At 41.0% G+C, this 25,637-nt stretch overlaps 1 protein-coding gene and 1 long non-coding RNA gene across 5 annotated transcripts; both read left to right on the forward strand.

Moving 5' to 3' along the window:
- Positions 1-16,797: 16,797 nt before the first annotated feature.
- On the forward strand, positions 16,798-18,005 carry LOC110721665 (thioredoxin-like protein CDSP32, chloroplastic). Its single transcript, XM_021900864.1, has one exon. It carries the CDS (start codon positions 16,994-16,996, stop codon positions 17,906-17,908), a length of 915 nt encoding a protein of 304 aa, XP_021756556.1. The 5' UTR covers positions 16,798-16,993; the 3' UTR covers positions 17,909-18,005.
- Positions 18,006-22,169: 4,164 nt separating this feature from the next.
- LOC110721666 lies at positions 22,170-25,293 on the forward strand. 4 transcript variants are annotated; one of them, XR_002511447.1, is made up of 3 exons: positions 22,170-23,526; positions 23,971-24,355; positions 24,525-25,293. It is a non-coding gene; the product is annotated as an uncharacterized LOC110721666 (long non-coding RNA). The 4 variants fall into 4 exon arrangements; XR_002511448.1 differs by having other exon boundaries at positions 23,971-24,319; XR_002511446.1 differs by having other exon boundaries at positions 22,170-23,208; positions 23,371-23,526; positions 23,971-25,293.
- Positions 25,294-25,637: the final 344 nt, after the last annotated feature.

Consider the following 25,637-nt stretch of genomic DNA (forward strand, 5'->3'; position numbering starts at 1 on the left):
CTATTAAATATTTAAATTATACCCCTAATAATTTTTCACCCCGTTTTAAGTGTATTAAATTATGTGAGACTCACTTTTCTTAAATACCGAGAAAAAGTGTGTGTTACAATCAAGTATTAAAAAAGGAAAGAAGTACGTATGTACGATGAGACACTATTCTACAAATTTGCCTCATTGAATTGATATGCCTAAATTAATCATACAAATAACAAAATATTGACATAAGAATACAGTAAATAATTTAGATAAATGAGCCTCTTAATCATTTGAAATGAATAAATATACTTCATTCATTTTAGAATACTTGCTATACTTTCCATATATAAATTAAACCTTAGTACACCGCCTCTATCAGGCCCCCACCACCGTATTCTTAATTAATTTTTGTATTGGGCACACTTGTCGATACACAAGTTTGACTATTAATTTTTTATTAGTATAAATTATAAAATGTTGATATTAAGAAAATATATATACATTATAACTAATTCAACAACATGACAAAATTTGTTTGATAAATAGTACGGAGTAGAAAAAAGTCAAATTGTTGCAATTAAAAAAAAAGGAGGGAGTGTTAGCATAATTTAATACAGTATACAACTACTGTGTGACTTAGGCGTTGCGTCGGGTGATACTTTATTAATTCCTTGTTTTTATCATAGGGTTTAAAAAACTTGTTGATTTTATTTTAATTTTATTGTTAATAAATAATGACACCAATAAATTATTTTGAATTTTTTTGTTTTTGTTTTTTTTGTTGCTTTCATGCTATATTAGAGTATGTACTTATACATTTATGTGAGGAAAGATATATCATGGTTTATTTCTAGCTAATATGGTAGCAAGCGGTTTTCATTCAATGATGTTTGATGATCAGATATCTTTGTATGCATTTTTAGCAAACCATGCATGACATAAAATAAGATTGTTGAATGACGATGTGGCGTGATGCTAGTGCAAGAAGAAGGGTACAAATGACACATTTTTAAGAATGCTTTGACGTTCGTTAGCAAGATCCTTATTAAGTTATATATAGATAGATTAAGATAATTGTATCAGAAAAGGAGCTTGAACTCCTCTCCCCTGAAATTTTTGTGCCAATTTGCAAATATGTGCCTGGCACAATTCCTGTGCTCAGCTTGAGGGAGCACCTCTGACACTCTTCTTAATATAGCTTGCAACAGAGTTCTAATTAAATTTGCAAACACTTTAAACACATCTAATTAAGCATGTTATGTAAATGGAGACAGTTTCTGATGTTCATCGGAGATAATTACCAGCCCAGAACCATCTTCAAGGTCCAAGCTCTTCTTCACATTTGTCAGAAACCACTCCCATGAAATGTTGTTCTCACCCTCAACCACAGCCCAAGCAATAGGAAACATCTGGTCATTGCCATCTCTACCTACTGCAGACATCAGCTGGCCTCCAAGAAATGTTTTAAGGAAGCATGCATCAACACAAATGACCTTCCTGCATCCTTCCTTCCATCCCCTCTTAATACCATCAAAGCACACATACAACCTTTGGAAAAGTTGGGGACCTTTGTTATTCTGTCTGTATGTAACCAAATCAATATATGTTTATGGGCTTGCCTTCTTCAATGCCTTAAGATACCTGCCTAGCAACCCATAATGCTCTCTCATGGACCCATGGAATTTTCTGTGAGCAAAGTATTTCACTTTGTAGGCAAAATCCTTCTTCACAATGACTTTGTAAGCTCTCCTCACAGTCTCTATTATTTCTTTTGCAGGCCAGTGAGGCCTTGCCTTAAACACGTCCAACAACTAGTCAGCCTACCATGTTGATTTCAACTAAATGTTCTTCTCCATGTTCCTATGGCATGTATGCTCACCCATCACTTTCTTCACCACAAAACTACCTCTCCTAGAATCCCAAGAATCATACAGTCTAAAAGGACAGCCTTGACTACACTTTACCCCTATTCTCTGCTGCTTGAGTTTGTTTGCAATGACTATACAAAGATTCCTTCCTTGGAATATGGCATACTTAGCCACTACATGCTTAAATTCATCCTTAGAAGTGAATCTTTGTCCTATAAGCGACTAAAACTTAGAGAAATCTGTATCTTTCCCAACTAATAGCCCTCTCTTGGCCCTCCTTTCTTCTAAAGTGTTCTCATCATCACTAGTCCTAGGAATGTGTATTTCATCCTCAGACTCCTCATACTCAGAAACAACTTCTTCCTCCTTCCTACTACTACTAGCTTCGACACCCGGAGTTTGTTTTTTCTGAGCTTGCAGCTTACCCTCAGCAACTTCTTGTTGTAGCTTATGAGCTAGCTCAACTACACAACTGTTAAACCCCTTAACCCTATCCCTTGCAACAACTTGTTCATCATCACTTGTATCCACTCCCTCAAATCCTTGCAACAACTTAGGTTCTTTTAACAGATCTATGTCATCATCATCAGCTACAACTTCATCATTATCAAAGTTAACAACATAGATCTGATAATCAGCAAGCCAATCATCTTCCTCATACTCATTCTTATCAAAGGCTGCCTCATCAAAGAAAGCTTCACCTATCTTGTTTCGGGGTTTTCTGATGTCCTGCGGGAGAGTTACAATTCCGAGACTGGAACCGGACGCCTGTACCAGCAAAACAAACGGATGCTCCGGATGATTGGAGATCCGCCTCCGACGGTCAAGTTAGTACTTGATTAAGGAGTAATTAATGCGGAAATTAAAGTGATTGGGTCTCTCTAGGTGAGAGTGTTTAATGTGTGTAATCTGCGTCATCCCCCTTAATGAGGATTAAGGGAGGTATTTATAACCTCGGGAAATGCGCCAATCCTAGGTTTAGGTTAACCTTGGGCTGATTGGGCTTCCCTCGGAAGTTGGGCCTAGGTGGCCGACTACTCCATTAGGCATGGAGTATGCCACGTGTCATGACATAATAGGTCCAGGGTGGACGAATAAGCGTGTGCCACGTGGCAAGCCCTGAGAGGTCCAACTGGGGGACACTTGGCTGGACCTGATTGGCCCACGTAGCGCATTCCGATTGGTGGGAGCAAAATCCCCTCCCGCCCAAATTTTGAATTCCGGAAGTGACCCTTCGCCTTCTCATTTCGCCTATATAAGGGAGTGTTGCCTTCGGTCATTTTCACACTTGAGAACTTTGTGAGAGAACATTCGGACCCCTGAACTTGCTCTGACATTTTTGGACCCTTTCTGCCTACCGCCTGCTCTGACAAGCCGACTGCAAAGGATTTTCAGAACTTCATCAATCGTCACTCGTTCAGGTAACCATCGGTTCTCTTACTCTTAATTTTCTCTTTACTTTATTCTTTTTTGAAATGGCACCACGGAAGCACACGACACGACCTAGGTTAGCGATCTGTCGGTCACCGGGGACGGCTGAATCTAGGACTAGGAGTGCCGCCTGCCCTTTTCTGGACCCATCTTTGCCCTTTATACAAAGTCCGACTTTATCTGTGTCTATGCAGAACATGATGGCCAGAACAAAAAAGACGGCTAGGATCTCGAACTCAGACGACTCCTCCCACCGGGTGCCGATTAGTGAAACATCTGACCAGGCGCCAGATGTGGAAGTGAAACAAAGCGGCTTGAAAGCCGGCATTTCTGAGGGAGGAGTCAAAGTGACCCCTTCCCATTTTACAGTTGACAATTCTACATTCTCTCCTGCTCCTTTTAAAGGAAAGGAGGCGGGCCCCTCTGGGAGAGGGGAGGAGTCGTCCTCTTCGGACTCGTCAGAGGATGAATCCAAGTCTAGCTCTTCTGGCCATGCTTCTCTGGACACAGAAGAGAAAAACAGTCGCCTACAAGAGGCGAGGATTTCTCACGCTGTTGAGAAGGGGGACAATTGGGCGGAGCCATCCGCCTCTCACCGAGAGCAAAATACCCCCTACTACTGCACGGTACCTCGGGGCCGGATCACGGCCATGCAAGAGAAAGTGGGAAGCTTTATCGCAAACCACACAATGGGCCCCGGCTTTTTAGTGTTCGTGCCGGATCCAGAAGACACAATCGTCTGGCCGGCTGGTACTAGTTATGATGGCGCCTTCTTTGGCTGCTACGAGGCGGCCATCAAGGCTGGGCTGCGCTTCCCACTACATCCGGCTGTTCAGCGGATCTTGGATGGGTATGAGTTGGGGTTATGGCAGTTAGCCACGAACTCCTGGGTCAACGTACTCGGCTATGTGGCCGGGTGCGAACTGCACGGGGTGGAGCCGAACTTCGAGGCTTTCGCCCACATGAACTACCTCAGCCGGACCCCTAAGGCAGGCGGTATTGGCTGGTATCAATTGGCGAGCCACAGGGGCTACCTCATGACAAGAGGTAAAGCAAACAAGCGCTTCCTATATCAAGAAGGACTGGCGGAGCACCTTCCTTATCATTGAGAGTTCAGACACAGAGCTGAACAAGCGCTTCAACAGGTGGAACAGGAATCTGCCCCTTCTTGCAGGCGGTCGCAGCATGCCGCCTGTTCCCCCCAAGGCTAAGAAAGAGATCCTAGATAAAGGACTCTTCAAAGTAGAGTCGAAGGTGAACTCTACTTCAGGGGTACGAGAGCAAGTACCCCTGCACTGCGTCCCGAGCTTCAAATAGCTCTACGACGAGTACTTTTTGGCCGCCTGTGGCCTCAGCAGTCGGTGCTCAAGAGGTAGCCGGCCTGTCGAATACTCTGTTGTTCCATGCATTTCTGTTGTGACTTTTATTAACTTTGCTATTTGTTTTTGCAGCGGACGCCATGAGCAAAATTACCGCCTCCAAGACTGCGGCGGCCATGTTGCGGGCCTCCATCATGCAACAGTCTTCAACCGACTCCCCAACAAGGGGGCAATCTTGGTGGGCTTCGAACCTTTCACTCTTTTTTAGGAGTTGTGTTTATGCATATACTGACTCTTTTCTTCTTCTTTTTTTTAGACGGGCGCTCCAAGAGCTTCTTCTTCTTAACAGCCGGACTCCAAGGCCCGGAGGACGACTGTTGCGAGCTCTCCTGGTTCTGCCAGGAAACATGCGGGGGCTGAGAAACAGCCGGCCACTCCTTTCAAAACTCCAATTGGGCTGCCTAGAAGTATGAAGTTGTCCTTGTAAATTTTAGACTTGCTCCCTTCTTTACTAGGTCTAATCCGTTTGTCTATGCTTAATGAAACCCTCAGGAGCCTGACTTAGTCGAGGTGGCCAAGTCTATGATCAAGGCCGTTCCTCCAGCTGAAAGGGAGGCGGTCAGGGGTGTCGGCACCCTTGACCTGGACGGGATTGCAGGAGTCCTTGCTGAGGTATACTTAAAATATTTTTGAGTATATGAATTCTAGGACGCCTCTTTTTTTTTTTTTTTTGTTTGGAAACTGACGCCTGTTCCCCTTTTTACTTAGGCCCTGCTCCGAGTAAACGGCCTCCGTAAGCCGCTTGACAGGAAGAACAAAGAGGTAAAGGCTGCAAAAGCTATGGCCGCCTCTGACTGTGATAAGGCAATGTTTCAAATTGCCCAAAATGAGGTTCTGACAATTGATATTCTTTATTATCAGGCGCAAGATACCGCCGCTATCCGGGCTCAGTTAGAGGCGGCCCAGAAGAGGAATAGCGAGCTGGAGGCGACCATGAACAATCTCAAGGCCGAGCTGAGACCTCTTTGCCAAAAGATGTCCTCATACGAAACCTTGGAGAAATCCTTGGCGGCTGTTAAGGAACGCCTGGTGACCCAGGAGAAGATTCTTACTCAGGAACTCTCGGAAAAGGCCGAGCAAGAAAAGAAAGAGCTGGTCCGGGAGATGATGGAAGACTCTGCTCAAATCCAGCGCATGACTTGGGGCCGCCTCTTCCCCAATGCCGACTTTGCCTCCTGGGAAATAACGTACCGCCAGTGTTCTGATAGATAAAATCAAGAGATCCTGGCGGCTGCTGAGGACGAGGCGTTGGAGGAGGAGGAGCAGCCGGTAGTGGCGCTTGTGCCGCTTGGGGGTAATGCATCGAAGAAGGATGCAGCTGAAGCCGAGTCCAGCAAAAAGAGTGCTGACCAGGCGGCAGCTGCTAATATTGAAGATCTGCCCCCTTATTAAGCTTTATGTCTTCTTTCCAAGGCCTGCATGCCGTTTGTTTGTATTTACCCGGCCAGGGGGCCGGGGCTCTGAATATTTGGCCGGTCTTTAATGACCGGCTTCCTTTTAATGAATATTTTTGTTTTGCTTCAAATTTGTTTAAGTATTGAATATTCTGATATCCAATTGCACACTATACCGACTGTTTTACATGGTCGATAGTTGCAGACAGGTACGGATAGTTAGTCACGCCGCCTATGCCCCTGGACGACTGGTTGTCTGTTTCCAGGCTAGGCGATCAGTCGGCCATTTATCCAATCGGTATTCGACCCATTTTAAAGACTGGATCCCCTTTAGGCAGGCGGTCCTGTCATTTGTAAAATTAACCAAGTAGGAAAGTGGTTTCCTACCTGTCATGTTTTTAGGCTAGAGACTTTAGGCAATCTAGGGCGACTGTTCCCCGCCACATTTAATCTAGTGTGAAAAGGTGCTGTATGAACACCTTTTTTGTTTCATACTAAATTTTTAAGGAGTGACCAAGTAAACATGATTGTTACCTAGTCGCCGAGTGACTGAGTAGTAGAGGTTTCAAGCGGTGGGTACCGGTTGCTCCCTTTATTCGCCAATGTTTGTTGGCTATCAACTCATAAGATACCGACTGTTCTTATCCCAAGTAGTCTAGTCGGTTGGTTGACACGGATGGTTACTGCGAACACTTGTTTGACCTGATTAGTCAGTTAAGTGAGAGGTATCCTTGTCCGGGAAACAGCTACGTGGTTGTCTTGTTTAGACAGTCGTATAGGTGCCGTGTAATGATTTTATAGAACAATGTTCCACCCAAAAGGGAGCTGCTCTCTGCGACGAATTTCATCCGGATGGATGCCGTCGGACGCCTGCTATAACGTTGGGACAGGTCGCATTGAATTTTTATATTTTAATCAGTTGGCTTGGCGCCTGGTCTGATCATTTTAGCCATGAGCCTTTGACAGTTCTTGGTGAACTGTAATATGGGAGAGTATCCGGTTGAGTGAAACAAGCGGCGTGCCCCTCTTAAGTAAGAATAAAAATTAAACATGGAGAGTAGCCGACTGTTTGTCAGTAGGCATGCCCCTCTTAGGTAAAAATGAAAACTAAATATGGAGAGTAGCCGACTGTTTGTTAGTAGGCGTGCCCCTCTTAGTACAAAATTGAATGAAACAACAAACTTTTATTAAGTAGCCCTTGACTATTTACATCATTCAAAAGAAATATTTCTTAAGATTATCTACATTCCAAGTTCGAGGTAACGGTTGGCCGTCTGGTGTTTCCAGACAGTAGGTACCGTCCCTGACCTCTTCACAGATTCGGTAGGGTCCTTCCCAGTTGGGAGTTAATTTGCCAGACTCATTAGCCCTACCAAATGCTTCCATTTTTCTAAGTACAAAGTCCCCCACTTTGAGTGGACGCCTGTGTACTTTTTTGTTGTATGATCTAGTCATTCTCAGGCGGTAAATTTTATGGCGCAAGATAGCATTGCCCCTCCTTTCAGGGAGTGAGTCTAATGCCAGGCGCATGGCTTCCCAGTTTGCCTCTTCGTCATATAGCATTACTCGAAGAGTCGGCTCGTAGTGTTCTATTGGAAGAACAGATTCCGCACCATAAGTTAGGAGGAATGGAGTTTCTCCAGTCGCCCCTTTTTCAGTCGTCCTAATGGCCTAGAGAACATGTGGTAGTTCATCCGCCCATAGGCCGCCTGCTCGTTCAATCTTTTTCTTGAGACCGTCTGAGATGATTTTATTAAAGGCTTCTACCTGGCCGTTTGCTTGTGGACGGCCGACAGATGCAAAGTAGTGTGCAATTCCTTGGTCACCCAACCAGCTTTTGAGAACAGGCGTCTCAAATTGGGGACCATTATCAAAAACCATAGACATGGGAACCCCGAACCGAGTGATGACATTTTTCCAAATGAATGAAATTACATCCTTCGTCTTGATTCCCTTTACAGCCTCCGCCTCTACCCATTTAGTGAAGTAGTCGACTGCAACAAGTATGTACCTCCTTCCGCCTGTAGCAGGCGTATATGGACCCAGAATGTCCATGCCCCACTTAGCAAACGGTAGTGGGCTATGAATGGTAGTGAGGTCAGTAGCCGGACGGTGAATTAGCTTGCCAAACCTTTGGCACTTGTCACATTTTTTCACCATCTCCATTGCATCTGCTTCTAAAGTAGGCCAAAAGTAGCCTTGCCGCCTTGCCCGTTGAGCAAGCGTCCTACCGCCTATATGGGAAGCACAGTAACCAGAGTGAAGATCGTCTAGTATCTCTCGCCCCTTTTCTGGAGTAACACACTTCAAGAAGGGTTGAAGGTACCCCCTTTTGTGAAGTTCTCCCTTTATCATTCCAAAACTGGTTGCTCGTGTTTTCAGTGCTGCCGCCTGTTGATGATCATCCGGCAGGGTACCGTTTGTCAGATATGCCCTGATTGGATCCATCCATGTTGAGCTTCTGTCTAGGATTCCAATAGGGTCTTCCTCGATGCTTCTCTTCTCCATTACTTCCCAAAAAACAGTTCGAGGAGTATCACAAGAAGCGGATGATGCTAATTTTGAAAGTGCATCCGCGTGGTTGTTTTCTGATCTCGGCACTTGAGTCAGACGAAAATCTTCAAGGGATCCGACCGCCTGTCGTACCGCCTGTAAATACTTGATCATGGCCGGATAGGTTGCTTCGTATTCGCCATTATACTGACTCACTATCAATTGTGAATCGGAACAGGCGTCTATCTTTCGTGCCCCTGCCGCCTTGCACATGCGGATTCCAGCTAGTAAAGCTTCATATTCTGCCTCATTGTTTGAGGCCTGAAAACTGAAGCGTAGAGCATACTCGTACCTGTCGCCCTTTGACGACTGACATATGACGCCTGCTCCACAACCATTTGATGTAGAACTTTCATCCACATATACCTTCCAGACTTGGTCTGGATCTCGAGAATCAGGGGGACGAGTCATCTCAACAATAAAGTCAGCAAAGGCTTGCCCCTTCACTGCTTTTCTAGGCTCGAAAGTAACTTCGAGGCTCTGTATTTCTATGGCCCATTTGATCATTCGGCCTGACGACTCCATGGTGGTCAGTGGCCGCTTGATAGGTTGATCTGTATACACGACGACTGCATGTGCCAAAAAGTAGGGCTTCAATTTTTTAACAGCCATGAAGAGTACAAGACCAAATTTCTCCACTAAGGGATACCTCAACTCGACATTTTTCAGTACATGACTGACGAAGTAGACCGGGAGCTGACAGCCGTCTCTTTCAGCAAGAAGAACAGCGCTTAACGCATGATCAGAGACGGCCAGGTACATGTAAAGTACTTCTTTGGGTAAAGGGTTGACCGCCTCGACAAGGAATGCAAGTGAACTTTCAATTTCTGGAAGGCCGCCTCAGCATCCGGCCCCCATTCAAACCTTGCCTTCTTCTTAATTGCCTGGAAAAAGTATAGGCATTTGTCGCCTGATCAGCTTAAAAATCTTCCCAAGGCCGCCAGACAACCTGTTAACTTCTGAACCTCTCGGATGGTACGAGGCGACTACATGTCGATGACCGCCTGCACCTTCTCAGGGTTCGCCTCTATTCCTCTCTGATTGATAAGGAATCCGAGAAATTTCCCAAACTCAACTCCAAAGACACATTTCTTGGGATTGAGCATGACATGGTGCCGCCTGAGTGTGGCGAAAGTTTCTCGGAGGTCCGACAGATGATATTTCTGAAGTTTAGACTTGACAATCATATCATCAATATATGCCTCGACATTTCTCCCAATCTGATCAAAGAACACAGTGTTTATCATTCGCTGGAAAGTGGTCGGGGCATTCTTAAGACCAAACGGCATGACCGTGTAACAGTATAACCCTTGATCAGTGACGAAGGCCGTCTTCTCCTGATCTTTCTTCCATAAAGGAATTTGATGGAAACTAGAGTAGGCGTCCATAAAGCTCATCAAAGCATGGCCGGCTGTTGAGTCGACCAGGTTATCAATTTTAGGCAGAGGGTAACTGTCTTTGGGGCACGCCTTGTTTAAGTCTGTGTAGTCTACACACATTCGCCAGGTGCCATTCAGCTTTTTAACAAGCACCACATTTGCAACCCAGTCTGGGAAGTAACATTGCCGGATGAACCCTGCATCAAGTAATTTTTTAACTTCGGCGGCTGCCGCCTGACTTCTTTCTTCGCCATGGTTCCGCTTCTTCTGCCTTACCGGCTTCTTTTTCGGATCCACGGCCAGTTTATGTACCGCCAGATCAGGACTGATGCCTGGCATTTCATGGACTTCAAATGCAAAGATGTCCTTGTATTCTTTCAATAGTTTGTGAAAGTCGTCACCCAGGACCCTTAGAGCAGTCGTCCCAACTTTGACTGTTCTGTCAGGACGCGAGTCATCTAAGATCAGGTCCGTATGCTCACCAGCCGGCTGAGGGCGGAATTCATCCGACCGCTCCTCTGCCAATGATTGCTATTTTCTGTATTTTCTTGCGGCCCCCGTCTGGGATGCCTTTCTCTTCTTGTCGCCTGCTTCTTGAACAGGCGCACTCTCCTTGACATTATCAAGGTCTATTTTTCCACCACTCGACCCAGCGGCCATAACAGTGGGCTTGACATCCGAGAGATAGCACTCTCGGGCCATCCTCTAATCTCCCCTTAGGGACCCGACTGTTCCATTATCCCTCTCAAACTTGAGCAACATAAGAGATGGGATTATAACAGCCTTGGAATTATTCGGGGTTGGTCGTCCCAGAATCATGTTGTAGGCCGAGAGTTCTTCTACTACCAGGAACCGGACTACCATTTGTCGTCCTTCCCCTTTTTCACCCAGGCGGATGGGTAAATCCACTCGTCCCACTGGGTGGACGACTCCTCCTCCAAACCCTACTAAAGGGTGGGATGCCTTATGTATGCAATCAGTCTGATATTTTAGTTTCGACAGACATTTGCTACTGATGAGATCTGAGGAGCTTCTGGTATCTATGAGGATTCGGCCAACTCTCTGGTTGGCCACTTTACATTCAATAACGATAGGGTCGTCATGCGGCCCTCTTACCCCTCCTAGATCTTCTTCAGTGATGACAATCTCAGGAAATGAATATTTGGAGGGCCGTTCTTGGTGAACGGAATTTACATCTAGCCGTCTTATATTGTCTTTGTTGCCCCTAATAGTGGGGCCGCCTCCTGAGAAGCCGCCTGCAATGGTGTAGACGACTGCATCATCTGTATCGGAGCTGTCGGCCTGTTGATTCTTTTTGGCCGACTGCTTTTTCGAGGAAGTGTTCCCTGTAGATTTCTTGACATAAGTGTCAAGATCACCTTGCTCAGCCAGGCGGTCAAGATACCGCATGAGACTGATGCATTCATTGGTGTGATGACCAACATCTTCATGATAATCACAGAATTTTTCTTGGTTCCGGTTGTTTGCAGAACCCTTCATGGGGACCGGCTTCTCAATTGAGATCCGTCCCTTGATTTCCTTTAGGATAAATTGGCTATCCTTGTTAAACGCATACTTTGGGGAGTATGGTTTGAATTCTTTTTTCTTCTTCTGGGCCGGCTGTTTAGAGGAATCAGCCGCCCAGACCTCTTTTCTCTTCTCATCTTTGTTTGACGACTGTTTTTGTCGTCCTTCTCTTTTTTCGGACCTTTTCCCGTCTGACTGTTTTACCGTACTACAAAGATCAGTCGCCTGTATATAGGCTTCCGCTTCAATCAAGGCCTCTTGAAGAGTCGCCACCCTCTTTCGGACCAAATCAAATTTGAAGGTCGACCCGTCTTTGAGACCTCTGAAAAAGTCAGTATAGGCTACTTCATCCGGTAACCCTTGAATCTGTATTCTCATCAGGTTAAACCGCCTGAGGTAAGAACGAAGCCCCTCCTTCTCGCCCTGCTGAATCGTTCCTAAATCAAGGGTCGTCTTCTTCGCAGGGATGTTCATGGCGAAGTTGGAGGTGAATAAGTAAGCAAGCGTCCTGAAGTTATTTACACAACCAGTCGGCAGGTTGCCGAACCATTGTTGTGCGATTCCTTTGAGAGTCGCTGGGAAACACTTACACCAAGTGGGATCATCCAACCCTTGAAGGTACATCAGGTTGGTGAATGCCATCAGATGGTCTTCTGGGTTAGTAGTGCCGTCATAGGCGCCTACTAATACATTTTTCACTTTGGCCGGCTGAGCGGCTTCAGTAATTTCCTTGGAGAAGGCCGACGGCTGTTCGCCAAGTCTAAGCAACCGTAGCTGCCAGTCCATAGGTTGGACATTTTTTGCTTTATGCCCACCAAACGGAGGTGGCTGCAAAAAATACTGTTGTTGCGGTACAAACGGTAAGTTTGGTACCGCCTGGTCTCTATGAAAGCCGGACTGACGGGAGGTGCCGCCTGACTGACTCTCATGATACGACTGAGTATGCCTCATCGAGGTATTGCGCAGACTGTCTTGGAAGTTTGAAGTAGAGGCCGACTTTGACAATCGGTCACTCTTCTTCTGCTCTAGCAGTAACCGAGCATCTGTGTATGTTTTCCTCGACCCGTCCGCCTGAATATGACGAACAGGTTTCCTCTTTCCTGGAGTAGGAAAACGGTATTTTGTGAAATCAAGGGCAGGCGGCTCCCACTTCCTAGATTTAGGATGAGGGGTCGCCTCTCGCCCTTGAACTGGCTTCCTCTTCCGTGAAGTGGAGGGTTTCTTAGCCGACTGCTACTTGTCCAGAGCAGGCGGCTTCTCGTTGATCAACTCTTGAATTTCTCCCTTGAAGTCCCTCATGAAGGTCATGAGTTCGTTCCTTGTGATGGGAGCAGACCCATCAGTCGGCTGCTGCCGAACAGGCGGTGCGCCTGCTGGCTCACTTCCAGTTTGAAGATGTTCCCGTTCCCTCCTTTCGGTATGACGGGTACGTCGGGCCCTTAGGGTCCCGTCTGAAGCTGTGTGAGCTTCAACTTCAAATTCATTCTCAGTATCGTGGTCCGACTGAACTAGAGGGTCGTCCAGGGGACGTCTCTCTTCAGGAGCCGGTACAAACGTGGATGCCATCTCAGAAGTACTCTCCCCAAAGACGGCGCCAAAAATGTTTCGGGGTTTTCTGATGTCCTGCGGGAGAGTTACAATTCCGAGACTGGAACTGGACGCCTGTACCTGCAAAACAAACGGATGCTCCGGATGATTGGAGATCCGCCTCCGACGGTCAAGTTAGTACTTGATTAAGGAGTAATTAATGCGGAAATTAAAGTGATTGGGTCTCTCTAGGTGAGAGTGTTTAATGTGTGTAATCTGCGTCATCCCCCTTAATGAGGATTAAGGGAGGTATTTATAACCTCGGGAAACGCGCCAATCCTAGGTTTAGGTTAACCTTGGGCTGATTGGGCTTCCCTCGGAAGTTGGGCCTAGGTGACCGACTACTCCATTAGGCATGGAGTATGCCACGTGTCATGACATAATAGGTCCAGGGTGGACGAATAAGCGTGTGCCACGTGGCAAGCCCTGAGAGGTCCAACTGGGGGACACTTGGCTGGACCTGATTGACCCACGTAGCGCATTCCGATTGGTGGGAGCAAAATCCCCTAATCATATCTCTTCCACATAATCTGGGTCACTATCATCTTCACCATGACTCAGGTTTGCATCATAAATCAACTCATCTAGAGGAATAGGACTGTTGGGTCTGTTATCTTCCCATTCATAATCATCTGGAACACTAGATCTAAGATAGATGTTTCCAAGGTGAGAAGTGTGTGTTTCTAATTCCTGGTTTATTTGGGTAAGAGGTGTAGAAGGGATAGGGTTACAAGTTTGACTGGGAGATTTAGAATCTAGTTGGGTGATTTTCTTTTTGCCTTTTGCAAATGAGGTGGGGACCACTGCAGATGATGTTGTTTTAGTGCATTTTGACAGCTCTCGTAGCTTGTCTGAAACTACACAAGATTCCTGTGTCAACCTATTAGACCTTCTTGGAGTCAGCTTATGAGGTCTACTGGCTGGGTTTGGTTATCAGTTGGACCATCGATAGGCTGGGCTGCATTTGTGGATCTAGTTTGTGAAAGTTTGACAGGGGTAAGGAAATCAAGGTCTTTGCCATCATGCACAACATACAAGTCAATGGTTCTACTGCCCTCCAAAACCTTCCCCATTGACCTCACCTCACTGTCATCGTAAACACTCCTCAAACCACCCTCATAATCTAAACCAGGGAGAGCATAATATAGCTTAAACAGTTCACTGTAATTACCACATTTTTCAACTAGCTCCTTCAAATATAACCAACACAATTCGTCACAATCTACTTCAAATGTCTTAGACTGCCCACCCAAATACACCCATACATTGTTCTTCTTCTTAAAGGCACCCCCATGATTAATTCTCAAACAAACAAGTACCATTTCAATCTAAAATATGAAAAAGGGAAATTCACGCAATTAGGGTTCATAACCTACTAAACAACATCAACAACACCAATTAAACTACGCAACTAACACCAATTTATCAACAAACAGCAGCTACATTCACAAATTTCAACATTTAACCTAATTTAATCAAATGCGAAAATGTTAGGGTTTGTAGAATTAACTCAATTATTGTAGCACAATCACTTCTTCTTTTCTGGTAATCGCAATTCGTCACAAAAAGCTTCGACTTTTGATGCAAATCTCTCTTTTTTGGCTATTTTAAGGTCAGACTAGACGCTAATGGAGTCTGGATGGTGTTTGGTGTTAGATTAGTTGAAGAATGAAGGGGTTTAGGAGGGAAAATGAGGAAAGAGAGGGAAATAAGAAATTAAAAAAAAAAAAAAAAAAAAAAAGGTTAACCTTTTCTCCAGGTTACTTGTAAAAAGGACCGTTTTAAGAAGATGGGGGTATAAGTTGGGATTATTTCTGGAATACGGAAATGTGGGATTATTTTGAGAAGATGTGCCAAAGGTGGGATTATTCTTTTCAATTTTTCCAAATAAAAAGGGATGACATATGAATTCAAAATTTTAAATAAGAAAAATAAATTTAAAAAACACAAAAACGAATTAAATTAGGACTTTTGAAGAATTTTTCGGAAAATTTTAGATTTTTTGGTCGATATGTCGCCTGAATTTATTATTTTTACCAAATTGTCGCATATGGTTAGCTTTTTTTTTACTAAGTTGTTGTCGAAGTAAATTTTTTTACCAAATTATCGCTAGAGGTCTTTTTTTTTTATTTACCAATCTGGTTGATTGGCCAGTTTAATTTCACTCTTTAATTTTGCACGAGTTGTCTATGAGAGAGATTGAGTATTGAGTTAGACTTGTGTTTAGCTAGAGTTAGGATTAGAGTTCTAATTTATCATTTTATAAGGTATTTTTAGATTATTCTTAATTCTATCATCTTGTAAAATATGTTTAGGATTTTTCTTCTTCTCCTTGTTGGCATGGTATATATGTGCTATAAATACACGTTTGCCATCACTAATAAAATTTAGAGATTTTGTGTTTAATATTAAATTTGACTGCTTGTAAATTGAAAGTTAAAAAGTTTTAGGAGAGAATTCAAGCGGGAAGACAAATCAAATTAGTTATTATCACCCTTGGTAAGGATTGGAACTTCATATAATCATATCTCTTAGTTATTTACGAGAAATTTATTTATTTTTATTTATTTTATTTTTTTTGTGGGAAACGAGAAAATAAATTAAACAACCTCTACTTAGTCAAATTTTGAGCATTATTCAATATTCCCACGCAAGAAAATAATACAACTGTTCTTCTTTAACCAAGAAACACCTTCTTGCTTGAAGAAAAACACATCAAGTGGTCACAATTCACAAAAGAAGGAAACTATCAATGATGGTCTTCAATTGGACATTTTCCAACAAAATATCTTTGAGACAGATGGATTCAGTTCATTCAGCCCGAGAAACCTTGGATTTAAGCCCAAATCAAATTTGACTTTGAGCATGATGTTTTTGGCCTTATGTAAACACCAATATACACGTACACCTACGCTTGATCTTCAAGGGCGATCTCATTATCAAGCTTGCCTAAATTTTCAATGAAAAATTTGTACCTTAGAATATTCTAAATAATTTTAAATAAAAAATTTGTAACTTAAGAATATTCTAAATAATTTTACATTTATCCGCCTTTTAATTGGCGCTATTATAAAGGGGAAATTCCTTGTTTCTCTTATTGATTAACAAGTTTTGTTTCTTATAGGGTATGTGTCAAGATCTGAGAGATCCACCCAAAATTGACAGGCGGTCCCCACCAGTGAAAAACATCACATTATTTTCCAAAATGCCATTATGAGGAACAAAATTGTTTCTCATGAAGAGAAACTAGGGCTCCCTCATTATAAAGGACATAGCCGATAAAATGTGGAAGACAATGTTCCAATATAAGATTACTATGTACATAAGTATATTGTCCAAGCTAAGATTTAAGAACTGTAGGTAGCATTTTTCTTGACAGATTAATTTACCTAAACAATTTTTCATCATTTGATTTCAATGACACTTATAGAATATATGTCAAAGAACCAACTCACTCAAAAAGTTAAGCTAATGGTTGAAAACCTAGTTTTGCCTTTATATTTTATCAAATACGACTTGATATTCTTGTGTCATTTTTGGCCGATGTTTGGACAACCAATTGCCATCCGTGGCTAAGATTGATGTGGTACGTCTACGTAGGGCTATGGAGATGAGTACAAATGGGCAAATAAAACGAATTCAGCCCAACAAAAAAGACAATCATATTGGTGAAACAACTAGCCCCAACCCAAACAAAACGCTAAAAAAGAAAGTATCTTCTCTTGTGCATAATCTCATCCACACCATAAAATGAGTGGTGAATGTCAATTTATATATCTCTTCATATCAAAAACCTCCCCCACAACATCTAACCAAAATTCAACTAACATCTTCTTCTTCATCATCTTTTTCTCCTCTTTGTTTCAATTCTTACAATCTTCTTCTCAAAAATAAAAAAAATGGCATCTTCTTCTTCTTGTTCATCTTCATTTTTGTTATCCAAACCACCAAAAACATCACTTCTTCCCAACAATCTCACCCTTTCAAACTTCTCCGCCTTTTCATCTTTCTCCACCCTCCCTAAACTCCACTCATCACTCAACAACAAAACCCTTAAAAGACTACACTTTTCGCCAATTAAGGCTAGCACGGCAGCCACCTCAAACCAAACCAGCAAGAAAGATCAACGAGTCCAACGAGTCCACAGCATCGATGAGTTCGACAACGCCCTTAAAGCCGCTCAAAACAAGCTCGTTGTGGTCGAGTTTGCTATGAGCGACAGCGATCAAAGCAGCCAGATATACCCCTTTATGGTGGAGCTAAGCCGCACTTGTAACGACGTCGAGTTCATTCTTGTGATGGGGGATGAATCCGAAGCAACTAAGGCACTATGCAAGAGGGAGAACATAGAGGAAGTCCCTCACTTTACGTTCTACAAGTCCATGCAAAAGATTCATGAGGAGGAAGCAATAGGACCCGATCAACTAGTAGGAGATGTGCTTTACTATGGTGATAGTCACTCGGCAGTGGTGCAGCTTCACTCTAGGGAGGATGTCGAGACCTTGATCAACGAGCATCGAGGCGATGACAAGCTGATTGTGCTTGATGTAGGGCTAAAGCACTGCGGACCTTGTGTTAAGGTGTACCCGACCGTGATCAAGTTGTCTAGGCAGATGGATAATGTGGTGTTTGCTAGGATGAATGGGGATGAAAATGAGAGTTGTATGGATTTTTTGAGGGCTATGGATGTGGTTGAAGTCCCCACTTTTGTGTTTATTAGGGATGGTAAGATTTGTGGGAGGTATGTTGGATCTGGTAAAGGTGAGCTTATTGGTGAGATTTTAAGGTACCAAGGAGTACGCGTTACTTACTAGATTCACTAGCAGTGCCGGATTATTGTTATACGGGTTTATTGGATGTTGAAATAGAAAAATATGAGCAAAATGTAAGATTAAACAAAAAAAAAAAAAAGCTAGAGTTATAGTTTCATTTATGTTATTAGTATTACTAGTAAATTAAAAATTATTGTGATTTGAAATTTATTGTAGTGGGTTGCTAGAAAATTTTATACTTGGTGAATGGTGATCCACTTTTCTTGAAGGATCCGATGATAATAGCATACACTTTTATTTCTACCATTTGTTCGGGACATGACTAAATATATTGAACACTTTGATAGAGGAGGATTAAATGTTTATTTGTACTATTGCTCTATTCATTTTTTTTTTTTTTTTTTGGGTGTTTGTTGTCAAATAATTGTAAGAATCCAATTTCTCCGATTAAAAAAAAAATTATTTTTCCTGTTACTGAAAGTGGTTATCCACCATATGCCTCTCCTAAGATTTGAATTATCCAAGTCTGATCTATCAATCTCTCTCCAACACTCCCAGACAAGATAGAGATTGTTGAACTTTTTATAATGGCCACATATGTATTCATTAATATCCAACCGATATGATTAAACTCTTTATAGGATTGGGCCGGGTGTCTATCTAGATTTCAATTTGGATTTGGGCCTAAAATAACCCGATCGGAACAGTTTTTGGTGCGGGTGAATGGGATCTAATTAGAAATCTTAACTATAATATGTTTGGATCCATGTTATCAACAACATTGCACATTCTAGCAATAAGAAGTTCCAATTGGCTTTTATTAAAAAATAAATAAATAAATAAAATCCCATTGGCACAAAATTGACCCACAATGTCAATATACGTCTTGAAAAACTATTTTATATGACTTTTTGTTGACCTAGTTATTTTTCAATTAATTTTTTTATATGACAAAAAGCTTAATTCATTGATAAAAAGTCACGCGATATTTACAAAGTGATTTAAATCAAAAAAAAAATGTGTCAATTGAATCAAAAATTAAAACATTCTTTCAGTAAAGCTAAGCTACAATCATTATTATGTATTGCACATTCTACATACCCTCTTTCAATTTATAAGATTTTACAACATTCCTTAGAAAAGAGGTCCACCGATCTATTGTAGCCTCAAAGAATTTTTTTTTTTTTAATTCATTTGATTGTAATTTTAATATTAACCTCTTTTTTTATTCCTTATAAATCATTACCCATAAAACAATTTGTACAATACTAAACTTAGAAAACTAAATATAAACAAAAGCCACCATAGAGGCAATTATTACACTCAAAAGACGTAATTTTGTTGAAATCAATAACAAAACCAAAAGGAAATTAATGAGAAAGGGCCCAAAATAGCCAAAAATTAATAATGACATTAAAGATCAGCAAAAACAATTGACATTTAAAATTTATTAACTGTAATATTTCTTCGATCATAATTATTCAAGGATCATGATCATAGCATATTTAAAGTGTTAATCTCATATTTATTACTCTATACTAAATTGGAGGTTTTTTTTGGAGGGAATTTTCAATATATTTATTTATTATTAATTTTATTTGAAGGCTATTATTATGATAGACTATTATGTTATTTTTCTCTAGAAATTTCTATATTTCAATTATAAATAATTTAAAAAACCGAGCATTGGATCGAAAATTATCTAGTTTTTAACTAAATGGATATATACAATAATGAAATAGATAGAATTTTTTTTTTCTTTTTTAAATCTAAATGAACCAGATTAGGTGACTATAGATCAAGAGTAAAGGCATGTCCAGATAGATTGGTCCCGTGTACATAATTACATAAAATATGGATTACATTTATTCATGTGTGATTTTAGGATGATTCTTTGATAATCATCTTTAAAATAACTATCATTATACTAATTTTTTATTAGAGGATTTTGATTTATTTTTTTATGTCAAAATTGATTATAAATCACTTATCTAAGTTTTCAAATTCATTTATTAATTTTGAAATAATGTCTGATTTTTTTTTATACTTTTCCTAATTAATTTAAAATTTTCAATTTTATTTTTATTGAAACTAAAAAAATAATTCATAAATTAACTATGAAAATATAAAAATAAAAATAAAAAGTAAGAAAAAACATTTATACTTAATTTTGACATAAAAAATAAATAAAAAATCAGCCAATAAAATATTAGTATAATATATGGTAGTCATTTTAAGGATAACTTCCATAGAATTTTCAGTGATTTTATGTGTCATTTTCATATCATGTTCTGTAAAGACACTACATACGTGGCTAAGTGGCTAACAAGTTGTAGACATCTAATTGTGTCTCCCCAAAAACCAAACCCAGTGAAGAGTACCTTTCACATCTTTGATTAACGAGTTCGGTAAAGAGTCGAAGAGTCTCGTAAAATTTCCTTAAGCCTTGACCATATTTCTAACCTTTCCTAAAATGTTTTAATCCAAAATCATTCATTTCGTGCCTTTAAACCCAAAATCATTTATTTCGTGTCCAACTCATAAAAACGTCCACACCAAATTATTTTAGTCCATAGTCCTGGTCCAATTATTGTTTAGTTGGATGGGTTTGAAAAGAGTTTTCCAACGATACATTATAAGCCCAGATCTGACTTATAACGAAGAAGTTATGGCCAAAATACTAAACCAAGGCCGAACCAAGTTTTACCTACGACCCAATGATCATGAGGGGGTTCCAATACCTTAATCCCATTCCTAAACCAATTAGGATTTATTACGAGCTTTTAGAATCCTCTAGAAGGTTCTAATATATCCTTTCCCCTATAAGATAAAGATTAAAGAATTTGATATTGAATAAAACATCTCTTTTGATAATCCTACTCCAGGTCAAAACTGATTTTTGTGCCTCATAATTTTTATCCAAATCTTGAACGGTTGGATAGCCCTTGAAATTATCTTTCTAATGATATATCATAATCCCACTTCCGATTAGAAATGAAAAAAATATGATTAAAATACCAAACTCTATCCAAAACTGACACTGTTCCACTATTTTGATCATATCTCAAATTCTGCAAAAGATATCAATTTGATTATAATTTGGTTGCAAATTAGACCTTTAGATCTTTCCAACGATATATTATTTATCTTGTTTCAATTTTTTGATCAAAAGTTATGATGAAAACAAAATTCACAAAACTGTAGGACCATCGCGCCGCAATGGACCTGGCGCGCCGCGATAAAAAGAGTTTTATTCCGATTCGGATTCTTATCTTTTCTGATCGCTTCAACTCTCTTTTTTCTTTATAGATAACGGTCGTATCACCCTGTTTTGAATTACCAACAATCATCATCAATACCCTTTCTAATATTCTCTCTCTCTTGATTTTTCATGTTCTTAGCCTTGCCTAAACACGACCTTGATACTTTCCCCAATCAAATACCATACCTCATTTCACGAGATTTGAATACTCCTTGCCCTTCTCGACATTGCCTTCGACCTCGACGGGAAATATTGATAGTTCTGAGGGTTTGGTCCCATATCTATATTTTAATTATTATTTAATTTATTTACTTTGTTGATTTAATCTTTCTTGAAGTTACTAATGTGTTTACTGTTTTAATCTTTCCCTTACGGGCTGCTTGGTGCTTGCGGCAGCATGTGCTAGCCTTGCCCGCGTACGGCTAGGTCGTTACAAGGCTAGGGCTATGCACTTTGACTTTATTATTTGTTGTTTGACTTATTTGTACGTCTCGTTAATTCCTAGAATTTAACTCGACATTCGACGTTCAGGTTCGACACTCTAAGCTCGAAATCCGACGTCGAAGTACGTATCCTCTTGTTTGACGTATTAAGGCCTTCGACTTAATTCGTCGCCTTAGTTTGGTTGCACGCTTGGGTGTGACCCGTTGGGTTTAGTTAGAGGAAAGCTGTGAGATTAATATAATTAATCTCACTAATCGGAGATGGCCACTAGCGGACTTTCCGATCACTTGACTTTACTGAATAATTAACTCTGTAATTGATTCTGAACCCTCTTTCGGAATATTACACTTGTTTGAAGAACTTCATTCTTTTCAGCCACCACCATAGTTCTCTTCAACACCTTCCAAGTACCCTCACCAAACATGGTTCTAAAATCGCTTGAGTCTAGTTGACCCATCGAAATCAAATTCTTCCTTAGCTTAGGTATGTACCTAACATCTTTAAGCTTCCATGAGCTCCCACTTGAAGTCTTGATCATGACATCTTCCTTCCCCATAATATCCAACGGTTCATCATCCACAAGGTACAACATTCCAAACTTGCCACTCTTGAAGTTTTGGAAAATCTCCTTACATGGAGAAGAATGAAATGAAGCTCCCGAATCAAGGATCCAAGACTCAATGGGACTATCAACACTCAAGATTAATGCATCACCGATTTCATCGCTTGATACCAAGCTAACCGATGAACTAGCATCATCGTGGCTCTTGTGGTTTGAACCACCCTTTTTCTTGGGATTAGGAAATTACCTCTTTGTATGCCCTTTCACACCACACCCCAACACACAATGTTCACCTTCCCCTTCGACTTACTCCTCCCTCTAGAATTCGATCTTCCTCTTTGAGCACCTCTTTGTTGTCTTCCACGTCCCCTACCTTCACTAGAATATGCACCACCCGATGACTCACCCGAGTTCTTCCTTCTCAAGCTCTCATTCAAGATAAAGTCCCTCACATCATCACACTTCAACTTCGACTTTTCGGAAGAGTTGCTAATGGCGGCTACAACGATATCCCAACTTCTAGCAATAGTAGAAAAACAGAAAGCAGCACCGCCCTTTTCGCACCAGTTTTTGGTGCCAAAAAAAATAGGCGGGATTGAGGGAAAGAGTTTTCGCACCGGTTCTAACCAAACCGGTGCGAAAAATGAGTTAATCACACCGGTTCGGTTCGAACCGGTTCGAATTCTATTGTAAAAAAAATAAAAAAAACCGGTCTTTTTAATCTTCTTTCTTTCTCTTTCCTCGATCTCTCCTCCTCTCTCATCTGCCTCTCTCTCCTTCTCTCTCCTACGGTTCAACAATGGAGGCTCAGCTCTTTCCTCAAACTCCTTCTCTCTCCTTCAATCTCCTTCTCCATAACCGCCGCTTTCCCTTTCCTTTTCTCTCTCCTTCGATCTCCTTTTCCATAACTGCGCCGCAAGCAACACCGCTCTCCTTCTCCTTCTCAGTCCGAAATCGGTGTCATTAGAACCAAGCACAACCACCATCGCCGCCGCCGTCAATTTGAACCAAATACAACAAAAACAACAACAACAAACTTGAATCAATTATCGATTCAAAATTCACAAATTCAAGGTATGTGCTCTTCGATTTGAAATCTAGGTTTTATGATTTTTTTTTTTTATTAATGATGAACAATTGAAATTTTGATTGAATTCAATGGTGAGAATGTGAGATGATAGGATTTCTAATTTTTATTTAATTTTTTGTGATTATGGTGACGGTGGTCGGTGCTAGTGGTGGTGGGTTCTTGGGTGTGGCACGGTGGTGGTATCGTGGGTGCGGTGGTGGTTTCGTGGTTGCGGTGGTGGTTTCGTGGGTCGTGAGCTGCTGCTACGAGTCTATAGTTTCTATAACGCACTGCTAGGAGTTAATTCTCAACCTTTACTTAAGGTACTTTTTTCTTCAATTTCTTCTGAGATTTTATTGTCGTTTGAAGTTCCTCAGTTTAATTTGCATTATATTCTAGGTTGGACTTTCTTTTCTTTTTTCTAGGTTCTTGTTGTTTATTTTTTTTTTTTTTCTAGAATCTTCCCATCATGAAGTATGTATATTTTACCCAAGTTATTTCCTGTAATTTAATCCATATGCATTGTTGAATTTTAAGGTGATTTGGATTATTTTGTTATATGGGTTTGTTTTTGTTAGGATTTTTGGTGATGGGTTTGTGAATTTTTATCAAGATTTGATTGATATTGAAATATTTGTTGTGATTATTCTAAATCTTTATTTGATTACAAGCATATGATAAGCTGTAAATGTCTGATTAAAACAGCTTAATTTGTTTGAAAATGCTGGTGTATGAATGTTAATTCTACTGTTGATGGTTCTGTGAAGCTGTAAATGGGGTGTAAGATCAAGTGGTCAACATGGTCGTAGCAAATGGGAGCTGCATGTTGATGGTTCTGTGAAGGTGAACTTCGATGCTGCCTTGTTGGCTGGAATTGGTGTAGGCCTTGGAGTTGTAATTCGTGATGGGGTTGGCAGGATGTTGGTTGCTAGTGTGAAAAGAGTTCCTGCAGGTGATGTTCTTGTCATTCTTGCTGAAGCAATGGCAGCAAGATATGGTGTTTAGATTGCAAAACAACTCCAGTTTGGCAGAGTGGAATTAGAGGGGGATTTATCTTGTTTTAACATCCATACTAGTTTGTTTGCAGCTATCGCATCGAAGCTAGGGAATGTAAAGGTAGATAATCTTAGTCCAATTACTATTGCAATAGAGGTAGGTTCTCTGTTCTCTACTATGACAAGAAAAAAAAAAAAGAGTAGAAATAAGAAATTCCTCTTACAAAGTTCATGCCTTCCTTTTAATCTGTTTGTTGGTGGTGGTTGAATTCATTTTTACCATCCTTTTTCATTCACCTTTGAGCTGACACATCTAATATTTGCAGGTGCTTGGTCTGGTGATGGCTGGTTTTGTCTTCTGTTTGTTTTGTTAGCTGCTAGTTCTTGGTGGGCTACTGGCCTGTTGTTTCTCAGCGTCGTCTGTTGTCTGTTGTATGTTGCTCTACTGCCTGCCAACTGCTGTTGTTTAGTGGTCTGCTTTGCAAGGTGATGCTCATCAGGTTGCTGGGCTATTGCTGCTTTGTTGTCTGTTGTTGCTCTGTTGATTGCTGGGTTGTTGCCTGGTTCTTTATTGTTCTTTTGCTTCTGTATTAGCTGCAGCCTATTTTTTTATCTGTGTGTTCCAGTTGTTGTTCTCTGTCTATTGCTTCCTGGCTTCTAGCGCTGCATCAACTTGATTATGTGCTGTTGCTGGTCATCGCTGCTGATGCTTTGTTGGGTTCAGTGCTTCTGGTTTTGCTGGTGCTGTTGCTGTTATGCTGGATGTGTTGTTGTTGTTTGCTTGTTGTCCTGGTTACTCAGAGGTCGCTCTGGTGTGCTTTTTGGTGTCGCAAGCTTGCTGCTGAGTTGTCTAGAGGTGTATTCTTCTAGCTGTTGTTCATGTTGCACTGCTGCTGCCTATTTGCTTTGTACATTTTGTTTGGCAAATTCTTGATGTTGAAACTTTTGGCTTTGTTTTTCTTTCCAAAAAAAAAAAACCCAACATAGTATGCTTCTGTACGATTGTATACATCTTTTTAGTGTTGTATGTATCCAGTTCATTGCACAGCCAATAATCAATGTAGCTATGGCATTTTTCCGAGTGCAGTACTTTTTGTTGGTTTTGTGAGATGCACAAACTATACAACAACCAAAAAATATGTAACTTTATATATATGTTAGTATTTATATATCAATTTAAGTGAAAAAAATGCAAAAAAAAAAAAAAAAAAAAAAAAAAAAAATGGGGCATTTTTGGCACCGTTTTTGAAACAGAACCGGTGCTAAAAGTTTTTTTTTAAGCCATTTTTCGCACCGGTTCACAACAAGAACCGGTGCGAAATCTTTTGATTTTTGGCATCCCTTAAATAAGGACCGGTTCAAAACCGGTGCTAAATGGGGGTTTTGAACCGGTGGCCATTTGTATTTTTCTCCTAGTGTAGGAAACGATGACAACAAAA

Source organism: Chenopodium quinoa, unplaced genomic scaffold (assembly GCF_001683475.1).
Source record: "Chenopodium quinoa cultivar QQ74 unplaced genomic scaffold, ASM168347v1, whole genome shotgun sequence".
Lineage (NCBI taxonomy): Eukaryota > Viridiplantae > Streptophyta > Magnoliopsida > Caryophyllales > Amaranthaceae > Chenopodium > Chenopodium quinoa.